Source organism: Osmia lignaria, chromosome 8 (assembly GCF_051020975.1).
Source record: "Osmia lignaria lignaria isolate PbOS001 chromosome 8, iyOsmLign1, whole genome shotgun sequence".
NCBI classification, from domain to species: Eukaryota; Metazoa; Arthropoda; class Insecta; order Hymenoptera; family Megachilidae; genus Osmia; species Osmia lignaria.
Window position 1 is genome coordinate 10,625,158 of NC_135039.1, and position 16,655 is coordinate 10,641,812.

A 16,655-nucleotide genomic window follows, 5' to 3' on the forward strand; every position below is an offset into this window, starting at 1 on the left:
AGAGAAACAAATCAGGCTAACGATAAGAGCATTAAAAGAACGCAAACTGATTTATGAACAAGTGTGCACCGGTTGCATAGCTTTGAAAACCGGTGAAGCCTTTCAGTCTGTGGTAAAAGAAGCGCAGCCTAGCATTCCTTGCACGCAGTACCCGCCGATATTACGTAAAAACCGATTAGAATTCATGCGAGCCGGTGATACGAGTTGCGGTTGATAGAGAGAGAGGGAGGAAAGGAGAACCGTCTGGAACAACTTTCCTCGTTACTCGAGGGATTTACCGAGAAATTACGAATGCGGAAGACACGACGTACTTGCCGCGAGGAATCTTTCACCGGGGTCAATTGTGACACTTCGGGTGACAAGTTGACAACGGTATACAGTCGCGTGCCACCGTGGCTTTAGGTAAGGTTACCACTATCCTTATATGTCCTTAGGATAAAAGGGTAAAGATGTACGAATCCAAGTATTGTTAGATTCCATAGGTAAAGAATGAAGACTGAAGAGAAAAGAGCACCTAGGGCAAAGAGGATCTAGGGGAAAAAGGCCCTGAGAAGGAGGTCCCTAGGGAGAGGACCTGGAGAAAAGGGCACCTAGAAAAGGGAATACCTAGGGGGAAAGGTACCTAAGAAAAGGATGTCCATGGAAAAGAATGATGTCCCTGGGGGGAGACTCTAGGGAAGCCGGCCCTAGGGGAAAAGGCACCCAAGGGAAATATGTCCTTAGGGAAAGAGATCGTAGGGAGAGAAGACTCTAGGGGAAAAATACCCAAGGAAAGTATGTCCCTAGGGGAAAAACACCCACGGGACGTATGCCCCCAGGGAAAAACACCTAAGGAAAGTATGTTCCTAGGGGAAAAAACCCTAAGGAAAGCATGTCCCTAGGGGACGGGACCCTAGGGATGGAAAGACCTAGGGAAAAGGTACCTAAGAAAAGGATGTCCTTGGGAAAGGAGATCCCTAGGGAAAAGAGGATCCAAGAGAGAAAATCTCTAGAGAAAGAGGTTCCAGAGGAAAAGGCACCTAAGGAAAAAATGTTCCTATCGAAGGAGAATCCTAGGAAAAACGAGGTCTTGAGGGGCCTAGTGCTTAAAGATAGATAAACAGACCTTAAACTACCTATCTGTAAACTATAACTAACGCTATCTACCCTATATGTATTGAACCCTTCCCATAACACCTTATAGAACAAAAGAACTTAAAAGCCGCGTTCGTGGCTGACCTTCCACGTAGAAAAGGAACGCGAGGAACAAAGAAGGCGGTGGCATTGCAAGGCTGCTGTTCTGACCGTCGGGTTTTGCAATCCTCCTTGTGACGCAATCGAACCCAAGTCTCTCCTCGCGACACTGAAACCCACCTGTATGTTCACAGTGGGAGTAGTCAGCCTTGCATCGACTTTATTTTGTATTTTCAAGTGGGACTCGATCGCGTTGGTAGTTATCGTTACGCGAGATTGCAGTTTTCCACTCTGTGCAATCTTTTTATCTGAAACGGGACACTTTTAATGCCTTTCTCAAGCATTACCTCGGTAACGTTACCGATTAAATCGATAAAATTATACAGTTTAATCGATGAAAGTAGTTCGAACATGTCCACCACGGTGCATTATGGGTCACTATTGAGGGACTGTTAGAAACAATGGTGTGTACGACTTTCTCTTTTCTGTCTCGATGATAATCGACCGGATATCGAGCCCCTATTGATGCACAACGAGAAAACACCGCACAAGGACAATCTATAGCGTTGCACGCGTATTTTTCAAGCTTCAGATTCCGGTATGTGATTCACTAGCTTTTAAAGTTAGTGGAACTCTAAACGATCCGATAATTGCGGAATCATGTTTCGTTGCCGATACCGGATTTATCTTAGCACCGACACCGCTTGGTATCCGTTACCGGCAGGAAATATCAGACTTCTTGGAAGTTGTTTATTGTGCCAGCTGCGGGATCGACAATTCCATCGATTCTTTCCAACGGTATTACCTTTGATGTAATTCGTTAGTCATCGCTGGCTTTAATTTTTCATTTGTTTCGCTTGTTCCGGTGAATTCTGGGTAAGATTTAACAGAGGAAGTAGAATTTGACTATGGGCTAGAGTGTTGGGCATTATTATTTAATATTGCACTGATTTGACTATGGGCTAGAATGTTGGGCATTATTATTTAATATTGCACTGATTTGACTCTGGGCTAGTGTTGGGCATTATTATTTACTATTGCACTGATTTGACTCTGGGCTAGAGTGTTGGGCATTATTATTTACTATTGCACTGATTTGACTCTAGGCTGGGGTGCTGGGCATTATTATTTACTATTGCACTGATTTGACTCTAGGCTGGGGTGCTGGGTATTATTATTTAATATTGCACTGATTTGACTCTGGGTTAGAGTGTTGGGCATTATTATTTACTATTGCACTGATTTGACTCTAGGCTGGGGTGGTGGGCATTATTATTTACTATTGCACTGATTTGACTCTAGGCTAGGGTGGTGGGCATTATTATTTTATATTGCACTGTGAATATTGGGGTCTTCTTTTTCTGGGGGCCTTAGGTCCTTAGATCTGTGAAGTTAAGGTCCTTGGGCCTATAACCTTAGGTCCTTAGATCAATAGAGCCTAAATCCTTAGGGTCGTGGATCTTCGGTCCTTAGACCAGTAGAGCTTAGATTCTTGAGCCTATGAACCTTGGTCCTTAGATTTATAGAACTTAGTTCCATGGGCCTTAGTCCTGAAACCACTAGAGCCAAGGGTCCTTAGACCTACAGACCTTAGATCCTTGGCCCTACGACCTCGATCCTAAAGCCTGCAAACCTATTCCATAGCTATACCTCAAAATCATAAGTCCCACTTCTGTATCATCAAATTTATAAAAGATTAACGACGACAGTTATACAAAATATAAATGACGTGACGATAAAAAGAGGAAGGTGAGGACTGCGTCCCGGACGCGTGTCTAGGAGAAGGCCGAGTGGGTGTCATCACCTGTTCCGTGCACGTTGAATCTTTAAACGAGCGTAATTGTCGTTCAAGTGACGCAAATTGATCTATGGTATTATTTGCACGCCATCAGGGCCACACAGACGAGGATAATGTATTCTAATTCTTGCACGGCAAACTATTTTTCAACACGTATTCACCTATGTATTATACATATACACGAATGAAAACTAGTCTGCTGTTGCGCAACATATGGGAAGTTAGTTATTTTAATTTCTTCAAAATTCCATTAACTTGTTTTTATACGTATCAGATCGTACATTGTGGAACAAACGGATCACCGATTACGTAAGATGATAAAAATGTCTGACAGTCATAGAAAGTGTATCCTCGTAAATCCCCTAACTTAATGACTCAGCTTAGAAATTTTTCGATTTCCAAAGAGGAAAAATATTCGATTCGACGAACTCGAGTACGTTTGTTCCAAAGAAAAAGGAACTGTTTTAATTAAGCATATATTGCGAGATTTATTCCTGAATCGCATATTTCAATTTTCAATGTGCGAAAATAGAAGAACAAGTAGCACTTCGCGACGCAATAATTTCTAATCTGTAATTAACATTATACAAATTAGTTTCGACGGCGGCAAGAAAAAAAAAAATTAAAATTCAGGAGCTGCTCATAAATATTCCGCAATTAGTTAAACACAATAACATTCGCTATCTTCGTAAAAGAACGATAAAGACAGAGGCATAAATTAACCGGAGTTACTCGAAAAAAAAAAAAAGATAAAAAGAACACTTGAGAATACTTTAATAAACTTATATATTTATAATTTATTACCTACATTTTATTATCATACAGCCTCAATGCTTGCCTGCACAACAGAATTCCAGTCTAAAGGGATAAGAATAAAAAAGAAATGCATTCGGGTATCCTTTTCTTTACGAAGAGTATAACCTGCAAACGCCCTTGCCAGGAATGCAATCTTCGATCTCGAGGCTCCTTTCAATGCCCTCCTTGGTGCAGATGCGTGTGTGCACGCAGACCACGACAAAGCCTATCACGTAATACTATCGTGTTCTTTCTCTTGCCTGGCGACCGATTCCAAAGGCATGAGGATACACGAAAAGTGACTCAAGCCATGGATGAATTCATTAGACGTATAATTCGTGTTATGATCGCGGATTACGTGGGGGGAAGGGAATGTATCTCATCACCTGGAGTCACACGTGCGACTATTTTTTACTATGACGACGTCAAGGTGTCTCATCGCGAAGAGGACACACCTATCTTCGCATTTTAATAGCGAAACGATTTCTAAGCACCAAGTTTAGACTTCATCTAAAGCCTAGGGAACCCTAGGCTCGCTCTAATCCCTAGGGAATCCTAGGCGCTCACTCTAAGCCCTAGGGAACCTTAGGCTCCCTCTATAAGTCCTACAAAATTCTAGGCGCTCGTCTCAAGCCCTAGGGAACCCTAGGCTCCCTCTATAAATCCTAGAAAATTCTAGGCGCTCGTCTCAAGCCCTAGGGAACCCTAGGCTCTCTCTCTAAGTCCTAGGGAACCCTATACTCGCTCTAAGCCCTAGGGAACCCTAGGCTCTCTCTATAAGTCCTAGGAAATCCTAGGCACTCCCCCTAAATCTTGGAGAACCCTAGGCTCTCTCTATAAGTCCTAGGGAACCCTATACTCGCTCTAAGCCCTAGGGAACCCTAAGCCTTCCCACGTCCGCCCAACACCGAAAACAGCTGGAACACTCCTCCCCCCACATTTATCCTCAGTCAAAGGAAATCTACATCGCTCTGGAGTGTACAGTACATTGGACTTCTCGAAGAAAAATGACGATGTAGACGAAGAAGATCCCATTTTCCTCTCTTCGTCAACATCAAGACACCCGGTAAGTTCCAGTATACGCTATATCTCGAGTCGGACGAGCTTTCTTCGCGGAAGAGAGTTCGCTCGATCCGCGGAGAGTGTATAAGGTCACGCCGTGGACTGTGCTGTACGGAACACACACACGGCTCACCTGACACGATCGTGTTTCATCCCGGGGCAATGTGTGTTACCACGGACGATCGTTACACGTCTTACGTTATTTTACACGCGACGTGTTACGTGTCCTGCAACGTTAGCTTACGGGAACGACCTTATGATTCAATTTCTCTTCAGCTCCGGAGAACGGGACCTTTATGTAACGAATTTTTAGCAAGAAGTCGCCGTTTCCTTGGGACTTGGATCTTTGTCCCATCTGACCCATCAACTTCTATTAATGTTACAAGCGCTATGGATAAATGGAATTGCAAAACACCCTTAATGTTTTCTGCACGAGCAATACGAGCGCACTGGGGGTAAGAGTAGGGATGAGAGGAGAGAAGAGTGGGGGAAACTGCGCAGAGAAGCGACTCGCCTCGACGCATGCGTTAATAATCCTTGCGAACGACCGACAGAGAAAAAGAGAAATCCGATTTACCGTCAGGTGAACCGGGATGTAAACAGGATGCCGCCGCGAGAGGATAACGCGAGGACACGTCGCGGGCAAGGTCGTTGCCATCGGAGATTCCAGGCTACTCACCTGCGAGTCTCTTCATGGTTGCCTTGCCTTCACTGCTCTGTGTTACCTTTCTAAGAAACGTCTCAAATTCCCTACAATTTTAAAATGATATCAATTCTGTATAAAAATTCTCCATTTATTGTTAATGTTTCTACAACGTCTCAGAACTGCCAATTACCAAAGAGAGACAACCGTGGGAATCAACATCCATATTGGAAAATGAAATCCAACTAGTTTAGAAGGGGAATAGGGTCAGTTATAAATGGAGAAACGTTTTTCCCTTTATTTAGACACTTCGTCCTGTTTAATTGAACCCGACGCTCGTCAATATTTCTTAGCGTGGCGAAGAATCGCGGCAAGTTGGAGAGCTGGTAATTAAAGGCGATGTTTTAAGGTCAGATTGAAACTCGGCACGGGAAAACGAGCATCGTGAAAACGATGTCACGAGGATATGTCATAGTGGCAAGGTCGTTGTCACTAAGCACCCTGGGCTCGTTCACATTCAAGGACCTTTCTAGTCGCATTTCATGCACGTACGATCTTACGGGAGGAGAGCAAAGGTAAGTAAACCGAGGAGAGGTCGTATACGGTGGAAGCGGGTCAATCTGATCGGACGTTTCCCTTAAATGGTTAGTCACTAGATTCTAGTTACTTTCTCTAACCGCCTATCTTCTTTCGAATCAAACAATTTTTTTTTCCAACAAAGAATTTCTATGTGCTCGGGAGTATAATTTATTCTGCACGCATCGGCTAGTTTCTCCGAATATAGTAAAAAAAAAAAAAATACTAGAATATAGTAATATGTAAGTTGAAGGCACAGAGGACAAAATCGCGTGAGAAACTCTCTGTCCGAGTGCGTGGAGAGGACTGACCGGTTAGAATATTCAACATCCGAAAGCTGTTGGATCGCGTGCACTTGTCGATCCTCGAATAACTCACGTTGAATTATCGATCGACATTACACGGTGTGTCGCGAGGAAATTTCGCGCAACGCATCCGTCATTTCTTGTCGTTCGATTAATCAAAAGTTTTCGTGGTTCTCCCTGGACGCTGATATCCCCACGGCTCAACCTCGATCATTAACTTCACTCTGAATATAAATCGATCTCTCGAAATATGGACGAGTACGCATGACTTTAATCGCGGCCCATTTATCTCCAACGGGTATACGATACCCACTGACTGCCAGACAGTTTTGGTACCTTTCTTCCAGGGAGAAAGGAAAGTCACTTATGCAGTTTCAGATGTTTTCACTAACGAGGAGAGTGTTTTCAAAATGTTTGAACGAGCGAATGCACGATAATGGATTCTGATATTCTGTAACTTTCTATGCAAGGTTAATTATTTAGTGGATATTGAAAGTTTTTTTTTTTTGTTTAGGAGGAAGTATAGGGAAATGAGCCTTCTGCAGCGATCGACCGCGAGAGAAAGATCGCGAACGCGCGAGAATCTCCCACCAGCGTTCAATCGCCGCACCGGCGCTACTGGAAGATTCGCGAGCGATTCGCGTTTATTGACAATTCGAGAAACCGAACATTCCCGAAATTCAAAACAAATAAATAGCGCGGTCGAGTTCGGTTCCCCCGTCAGTCAGTTAGTCATTCAGTAGTCGATCAGCCGATGCGACACGAGCATCCGAGCGACCTACTAATTTAGCGATTGTGTAAACTGGGTATAATAAACATTTCTTTAAGACAACGTATGTGTTAGTACCTCATCGAATTCCACACAACCCACATTTCAATATTGGGTGGATCAAAGGAGAGCTTGAGGAGTGCCTAGGTCCTAGGGAAAGCCTTAGGAGTGTCTAGGTCCTAGGGAAAGCCTTAGGAGTGTCTAGGTCCTAGGGAGAGTCTAAAGAGTAGTTAAGTCTTAGGGAAAGCCCAAGGAGTGCCTACGTCCTAGGGAAAGCTGTAGAAGTGCCTAAGCCCTAAGGATAGCCTTAGGAGTGCCTAAGCCCTAAGGATAGCCTTAGGAGAGCCTAGATCCTAGGGAGATCCTAAGCTGTTCCTAGGTCCTAGGGAGGAGCCTAAAGAATGTCTAGGTCCTAGGGAAAGCCTTAGAGTGCCTAGGTCCTAGGGAGAGCCTAAGAAGTGCCTATGTCCTAGGAAGAGCCTACGAAGTGTCTAGGTCCTAGGGGGAGCCTAAGTAGTACCTAGATTCTAGGGAAAGCCTATGAACTGCTTAAGTCCTAAGAAGAGACTAGATCCCAGGAAAATTCTAAGAAGTACCTATGTCCTAACAAGAGCTGAGGGATTGCCCAAGTCCTGAGAAGAGCCTAAGGAGTGTCTAAGTCTTAGGAAGAGTAATGATTCCATTGAGTAACACATTCCCAAATTGCAATTAGCATGTCCTTGATATAGTAAATAAAACCAGGGTATGCAGATTGTACACATTAATATCAGATATGATGTTACAATCTTGTTGAATCACGATATGACTAGAAGAATTCATGCAAATTTTTGCGTTGCTCAAATAAACGTAAAGAGAAATGGTAAATCAATCCTTCAGTCTCCTCGAATTATCATATATCAAGACGGATTCTCGTATGTTCGGTTGATGACATAGCAGAGTGATAAGGCGATTATTTTCATTCGACATCTGGGCGACACACTTTTTCACGACCATCCTGAAATCTCGCTCTTTTTCCACGGTGACTTTCGTGAAACTTTCTCGAGGAGGTACGATGCATTTTTATGAAGCTGAATATTCCCCCACCTCGTTCGGTGAAGATCGGCCAGGATGGTCGCCAAGTGAGTTTGAAGTTCCTTCGTATGGGTAGGAGAGCTGGTTTCGCCGTTTCTTGGGACGAGTAATTTTTTTAATGACAACATTCATCACGCATAATCGATCTCCTCTTCTCTCTTCACCAGACCAGAGATTTCTACTCATCCTCCGTCTCACCCATAATCTCTCGTGTCTTTCTTATTCGTCATCAAATTTCATTGCTTCCCAACGTTCTACGCTCATCAAGGGTAATTCAACTAATTACCATTGAAATGTTCAACGCGAATGGCAGTGTTTAAGAACGGGCTATTAGCGTTTTGCCAACATTTTACACAGAGTGACAATGAAAATTGAACAGAAGTCTCGGTCTCGTTAAACCTCTCCACTTATTTCTCTTTGCAGGACTTTCTTTCAACTTTTTCACCCCTCGATCATGTCCCAATCAGCTTTTTCTCCAGGCCAGCAAAGGAGAGTCGTTTCTCTTTACCTGGATAAGGTGATGGTAGTTTCTTTTTCACCGCTTTCCCCATGGCTACGTTAAACGTGACCCTGACCTCGACACCATATATACTTAACAACATGATTAATACACTCCTAGGGGGTTTATCTGCTAATCGGTACTCATTAGCAGGCGCAAAGATCAAGTGGTTTTCCCCTAGGAATTTTATCATCGTCAGAAAAATGAATATGTGTCAAACATGATATATAACATTCAACTGGATAAACAGTAAGAAAATTGTTTTACTTTCATAAATATTTGTACGTAATACTTGATTGGATGAACAATGATCGGTTATCGCGTTACAGATAAAAATTTGTTATTAATATGTCAAGTCCCAATTGGATAAACAAGGAAAATTTCGATGAGTTCAAGTTGGAAATTAGGATTTGGAATAAACGAAGCTGAGGCATAGCATAGATCGTGACTTGCAATCGCTAATCCGTTAATCTCGTTAGCCTGTGGTTATCCTTGCTCCGCGCTAATCAACTTAACAGCCAACCGCATCTCTAATTACCATGGAAATTAACTGCACTGTAGACGATACATATCCATGAATAATTTTTGGAAGTCTTCCTGGGTAATTGTGATTTTTATCCGAAGATAATTGTACAGCAGCTGGTTTCTAAGAAATCAAACATCTTTCGGTCAGTTTCTCGTTACTTTCTCCCACCAGAGGTAAGCAAGAAAGTAAAAATGGAGAGCGATGTCGCCTTTCCTTCCCCGAGGGTAGCCACTTTCCGTAGGGTGGCCTGAATGGCGAATAATAAGCCGGACTTTCTTGAACGACCGGTACGATGGTCTTTCGAAAAGTGGCTGAACAAGATGGACGCGGATGGACAGATGGAAGCTTGCGAATATTCTCAGACGAGCGACGAACCCATGAAAGGGGGGCTTGGGAATATTTTAGGAGCTAAGTGAAGATGAAATTTAATACAAACTTAATCCAAATTTAATAAAACTTTGCCTGAATCTAATATAAACTTAACCTAACCTAAATTCAATTTAAACCCAACCTTAACTCCATGCAGTTTTAATCTAAACCTAATCTAACCCCATTCAAATCTAATACAAAATTAACCTAACTTAAATTTAACCCAAGCCCTACTCATTTCTAACCTAAACTTATTCTAAACCCAACCCAGATTTAATCTTACACAAACCCAACTTAACCCAAACTTATTCTAACCCTACCCAAATATAATTTAAACCTAACCTAAACCTGACTAAGATAAGAACTATTGTAGAGTACTAATGAGGTTAATAACTGCTTTTGTATTACACAATGGAACAAAATTAACCTAACCTAAATTTAACCCAAGCCCTTTTCATTTCTAACCTAAACTTTTTCTAAACCCAACCCAGATTTAATCTTACACAAACCCAACTTAACCCAAACTTATTCTAACCCTACCCAAACATAATTCAAACCTAACCTAAACCTGACTAAGATAAGAACTATTGTAGAGTACTAATGAGGTTAATAACTGCTTTTGTATTACACAATGGAACAAAATTAACCTAACCTAAATTTAATCCAAGCCCTACTCATTTCTAACCTAAACTTATTCTAAACCCAACCCAGATTTAATCTTATGCAAACCCAACTTAACCCAAACTTATTCTAACCCTACCCAAATATAATTCAAACCTGACTAAGATAAGAACTATTGTAGAGTACTAATGAGGTTAATAACTGCTTTTATATTACACAATGGAACAAAATGGCGAAGCAGGGGCAGCAAAGTGTTAACGTTGTCCAAGAAACCAGGGGGACTTTCGGATGATCGTCGATCCACTATAAGAAGCGGTCTTACAAGATCGCGCGTGGATCAGAGAGCGTGTTCGGTTGGCGTCGAAGGAAAAACTGGTCCCTCGCTGCTTGAAACACCATCGTGTTTCTTCTCGTTTCGAGCATACTTTCGTTGTTGCTAGGAAACTATAATTTTACCCTGCCACAATTATTTAATTATCTCTAAAATATCCCCATCCAAGAATCTAAAACCTACAACGAAGGACTTCCACTTATATTCAATCGCAAGTTTGCCGGACTGTTTTTTGTTCTTCTTTCCCCAGCCGTTTCTCGAGAGAGTAATAAACTGCTCTGGATTATCCGGTTGCTTTTTGTTCACGCTCCCTGGGTGTATTTCCGGTGTCTAGTCGCGTTCATTAAAAAGCGATTAGCAGAAAATAAAACGTTAAATTGGGCGGGCGATTTCGCACGAGATTTTCATCTGTATGGAAGGAATGAAATCCTTTTATACCATGTCGCAGGACAGGGCCAATCAACATGGCGGAAACTGACTGGGCGAAATATCGCCCTCTAAGCTTCCCTTCGCGCAATTACCTGCTTTTTCTAGCCACCTCGATCCTTGTAATTACGGAGCCAGCTATAATTTCAGCGAAACTTTTCGATTTTTATAGAAAGAAATAAATGTGACTCTGATTATAAGTTGTCTGAAAGAAAAACCGAGACTTCGAGCAATGTTTTTTTTTATCTTAATATCTAGCCTAAATATTTATTATCGAAGAAACAGCATAGACTGGACGCTTTCTTCGTAGTTTCCAAATTAAACAGTAGCTCGAGTGGAACGTCAAGTCAAGTGGAACGTCAACTCGATTCCTCGACTTCCGATTCACCGGACAGACGCACTGAGAGAGATTTCGTTCCAATTATCAACGACAAAATTCAGATTCGATTTCTCTGCGTCCGGCGAATCTTCTCGCAGGCCATCGTTCAAGAAAATATGCAACGAGAATTTAAGGTCACCGCTGTGATAATCATGAAGGAAAAAAAAGATATTTATGAGAGAGAGAGAGAGAGAGAGAGAGAGAGAAAAAAAGGAGCAGAGCATCGTTAACGAGGCGACGTCCGGTTTGATCATCTCTGAATTTTAATGAACTCGTCTGATTTAAATTCGAACGCTTCTCTTTCTTTGTAAAAGGTGAAAAAAAATTGGAAATTTATTATAATAGTGAAACTTGAATATATTTTTTCGCTTTTGCAAAAGGAAATGGTTAAATAAATTAAATGATGTTTGAATAAGGATTAAGTTGATGGAGGACATTTTAAATACATTTTTAGGAATAATACCATTTTTTCTACAGGTTTTGTTCGACACAAAGGACGTAACTGTAAAACTGGTAAATACAATAAAGTTGGAAGTATCATGAAGATGATTTATCATTCGAGATTGTATCTCTTGTTAAACAGCAATTAAGATGAGGTTTAAGGTCACGTAATTGATAATGAAGAGAGACACGCGACACGGTAACTGGAACATAATTTGTCCTGGAAATATTTAAAGAAACGAACGACTAAATAAATCTTTAAACAAGCTAACCTCGACAAAAATAGTCGATTGTGTAACTGTAAAACGCAACTCGTCCGAGTTCACTTTTTTTCTCTCGTTTGGCTCGTCTTTACGAGCCACAGAATCGCCAGATAAGGGTAGACAGCCGATAGGACGATACTTTCCACGTTAGGATAGGAATCGCGACTAATCGGACACGGGTTCCGTTTTAATCGCCTGCTTTTTTAATATAGGGGTGATCTGGCTCCCCCAGAAATGAGGGAGGGACCCCCTCCCTGGTGGTCCCCTTCACGATTCTATGGATCTAAAATTTCCAAATTCAAAAATTTTAGATTTCCAAATTCCTAAATTCCAAGTTCCCAAGTTTCGAAATTCAAAAATCCTCTAAATCTCCAAATTTCAATATCCCCAAATCCTCAAATTTCAAAAATCCCCTAAATCCTCAAATTTCCAAATTCCAGAACCCTCCAAATTTCCAAATTCCAAAATTTCCAAATTCCGAAATCCCCCAAATTCCCAATTTCCAAATTCAAAAATCCCCCAAATTTTCGAATTCCAAAATCTTCCCAATTTCCAAATTCAAAAATCCCCAAATCCTCAATTTCCAAATTTCAGAAGCCTCCAAATTTCTGAATTTCATAATCCCCAAATTTCCAAATTCCGAAATCCCCCAAATCCTCAATTTCCGAATTTCAAAATCCCCTAAATCCTCAAATTTCCAAATTCCAGAACCCTCCAAATTTCCAAATTTCCAAATTCCGAAATCCCCCAAATCCTCAATTTCCAAATTCAAAATTCTCCCAAATTTTCGAATTCCAAAATCTTCCAAATTTCCAAATTCAAAAATCCCTCAAATTTCCGAATTCAAAAATCTCCCAAATTTCCAAATTCAAAAATCCCCAAATCCTCAATTTCCAAATTTCAGAAGCCTCCAAATTTCCAAATTCAAAAATTCCCCAAATCCTCAATTTCTTAAATTTTCTCCTAAAATCTAGTGAAATAAAAGATAAACACTAGACCCTAGGGAACTCCCCAAGCCACAATGATCTTAGTTAATCCAATGATTAAAACTATCCTACAAGCTATCAAGAAGATGATCCTGAACAATCATCTACAGGAAGAAAACCGCCTCGTACATTTACCTATCACGGAATCTGCATTGCAGGACGAGTAACGGTGCATCCGTGGGTATGCGCCTGCGCGGTAGATCGCGTGTGCAAAAAGGAACGACGAATCGTCGACCTTGAGAAAATCGCGAAAAATCGAATTCGAATCGAGTCGAAAGTTGCTCTCTCGTTGGCCGTCGGCCATTTCTCGTGAACACTCCACTCCGTTGGTCACGTAAATCGCATACCTCCTGTTCTCCCTGCGATTACGTAAACGGATCGGGAACAAACGTATTACTTAATCGCACGATTCTGTATAAATCACGACAACACGTTTCGCGGAACTGCGTGTCTCGAAATTCACGTCGGAACGAGACCAACTTATCTGCCTCTATTTTCATTTATCTAGCTGATGTCTAATACTGATTTCTATATCTATTGGCAATTTTAAGTCTAGAATAGGTGACTAAACATCTAAGACCGTAGATCTTCACTGAGAAGACCTACATACATGTCCCTTGTTCTCAACCCTCGGACGCGCGGACCATGGAGAGAGCCCCAATTCTGTATCTCGTATTAGGTTAATATCCTTGCACCAACGTTCTTAAAATCCATTCACAATGCATTAAATAAGAAATTAATTAAATTCTATCAGGTATTTTCTATAATTTCCCAACCTCACCCTATTACCCTATATTATTTATTACAAAATTATACCGAAGTAGCGGAATACACTCCAGCCTACTGGTAGTTACATCAATCTCCTAACAGGGAATTAACAAGAAACTGTTGCGTTTTCGTCACGAATCAGACGACAGGATAATAGGATCGTACATAGATGGTGGTGTTATGAAGCAGACTCACCGAGTGTGTCGTGGAATTTGCATGACTTCCGATTATCGGTTCCCTGGACAGAGGTGAAAAAATGGTGCATCCAGTAGGAGGTTATAAGCATAACTGTGCATACGGTGTAGGCTCACGTAGACCGAAACGAAATGCACGTTACAGTTGGGAAACAATCTATTAGTCGGTCGATTCTGGTCAGTGAAACTTTTTCTTTTGCGGAACTGTTATTCCTACGAATAATTTCTCTGCCTTCTGGCAGGTATTGCGTCAGTAACGGGCTATCCCGGAAGTCGGACCGATCGATTCCGTGAAATAAAAAGTAGAGAATCCTGGACTTAATACCACGACGAACAGACAGCTTTCAAGAAAATTTATTCTTATCAATGGCCTTCTCCATAAAACAGGGTTTATAGATCATACGAGTGATCATATTACAAACACAATATTTACAAACGCGTATTTGTCGATCGGTAAAAAAAAAATAGATCAGATAAGCCAACCAGTCATTGTATGGGACCCGATAACAGAGAACCGATAGGAGAGCAATGCAACCTAGATTTTCAAATCAAGGCCAAGATTGTTTGCTCACACACCTGACGTACAAAAAAGGTAATCGACGGTGAAAGTGTACGCGCATCTTGTAAGAAAAATATGAATGAAGGTGACCCGCACAAGCTATCCGATACCGCATGCCTAAATTACTAGATAAGATGTATGTTCACTGATAACATACCAAATAGGTATGCTTATTCAATGATGAAATTAGAAACGCTCCTGAGCTTACGTAATGATTTACTTAATAAATAATTGGCTAATGAAGTAACAGGTTAATCTATTATTTCAAAATGATCACCTTCGATGAGTAATTAAATAGGCATTCCCTAGGAAAAATGGCGATATAGGGGAAATAGGAATTCTCGGAATCTCAATTTTGATGATTTTGATATTAAAAATACATTTAGAAGGAAAATATCATTTATTATTATTGCGCATTAGAAAATTTAGTATATAACTGAGAAATAAGAAAAATAAATAAATATCAATTCAAATTTTCGCGGGAAATCGCCCACGCCCACGCGATAGGGTCAGGATCCTACACTAGTGAAATTAATTCTGGATACTTTTAAATTTTTACTTAAATTTCGCATTTGTTCAAATTATTTAATATATAATCATTTATATTTTATATTCTAATCATTGTTTTCTAATTTTAGGGCGTCGTTTATATAAAAAATTGTAATATACAATAAAAATTACAATTTCAACAAAAATTAATTTCATCCTGTGATTGGCTATTTCACATGATGCGACGTTTCGTGTTGCCAGGCGTGAAAACAAAAATAACAACACAGTTTAGATGTTTTTAAATTAAAATTTTAAAACATTTACAAACCAAATCGTGTGAAAATATTAAGTATAAATATTATAGATTACAATAAAAATATTATGGTATCAATTTAGCATTGCAGAATATATATTTTCTGCACAAATATGAAATAAAGAATATTTTTATTCAAAGTGTCCAGAATTAATTCCACCAATGTATAATATCAATCATAGTGTCCGTTCGTCTAGTGTATTTTGTAATTTCAAATAAATTATTGAAATTCTAAAGCTTTTATCAGATGATTATGTTAATTATTTTAACGCTTTTATTAAATAATTAGATTTATGATATTTGCTGCGGTTAAACTTGGTCTCCAAAGTCAGTGCTTTTTCACTAGACGAACGGACACTATAATTGATATTATATTACATAAGTAGGGCCACTGCCCTCCACCGTCAGTCTCCCTAGGGATACCTATTAGGAAGGACCTACCAGGGGTATCGCCATTTTTTCTAGGAAACCCTAATTTGACTTCAATATTTCCATCTAGTAATATATCCTACTATATTTATGCACTATGCTCCTATATCACAGTGCACGAATAACGCCTCTAAGGTTCTCAAAACCACCACTTAAAATCTATGGGGAATTCTATGGGGAAGGACGAGTACTAGGAGCATCACCATTTTTTCTAGGGAACCCTAATTGGACTTAAATATTTCCATCTAGTAATATATCCTACTATATTTATGCACTATGCTTCTATATCACAGTGCACAAATAACGCCACTAAGATTCTCAAAACCACCACTTAAAATTCTATGGGGAATTCTATGGGGAAGGACGAGTACTAGGAGTATCGCCATTTTTTCTAGGGAACCCTAATTGGACTTAAATATTTCCATCTAGTAATATATCCTACTATATTTATGCACTATACTCCTATATCCCAGTGCACGAATAACGCCTCTAAGGTTCTCAAAACCACCACTTAAAATTCTATGGGGAATTCTATGGGGATGCCTATGGGGAAGGACAAGTACTAGGAGCATCACCATTTTTTCTAGGGAACCCTAATTGGACTTAAATATTTCCATCTAGTAATATATCCTACTATATTTATGCACTATTCTCCTATATCCCAGTGCACGAATAACGCCTCTAAGGTTCTCAAAACCACCACTTAAAATTCTCATTAAACGTTGTCCAACATAATTCACGAAGGATCGTGTAGCTATTTTATAATTATTATTCCAGTCGCCGTGTGGATGGCCGTCCGTAAACTTCTTAGGTTAACGGATTGGCCGGCAGCGACGGTAAAAAGACCATTTTTACACGTAACACGGGCGT

The 16,655-nt window shown here is 40.4% G+C and overlaps 1 protein-coding gene across 6 annotated transcripts in view; it reads right to left on the bottom strand.

The window, feature by feature from the left end:
* Positions 1-16,655, bottom strand: part of LOC117608969 (uncharacterized) — a 56,975-nt gene that overhangs the window by 29,557 nt on the left and 10,763 nt on the right. Inside the window, exon 1 of one of the 6 annotated variants that reach the window (XM_034334772.2) lies at positions 13,997-14,034. The exons of the other annotated variants lie outside the window; for them this stretch is intronic. Coding sequence (XP_034190663.2) covers positions 13,997-14,019 — 23 coding nt within the window. The 5' untranslated portion in view covers positions 14,020-14,034. Of the gene's footprint in view, positions 1-13,996; positions 14,035-16,655 lie in introns of those variants that run through there. 6 annotated transcript variants of the gene reach the window in all.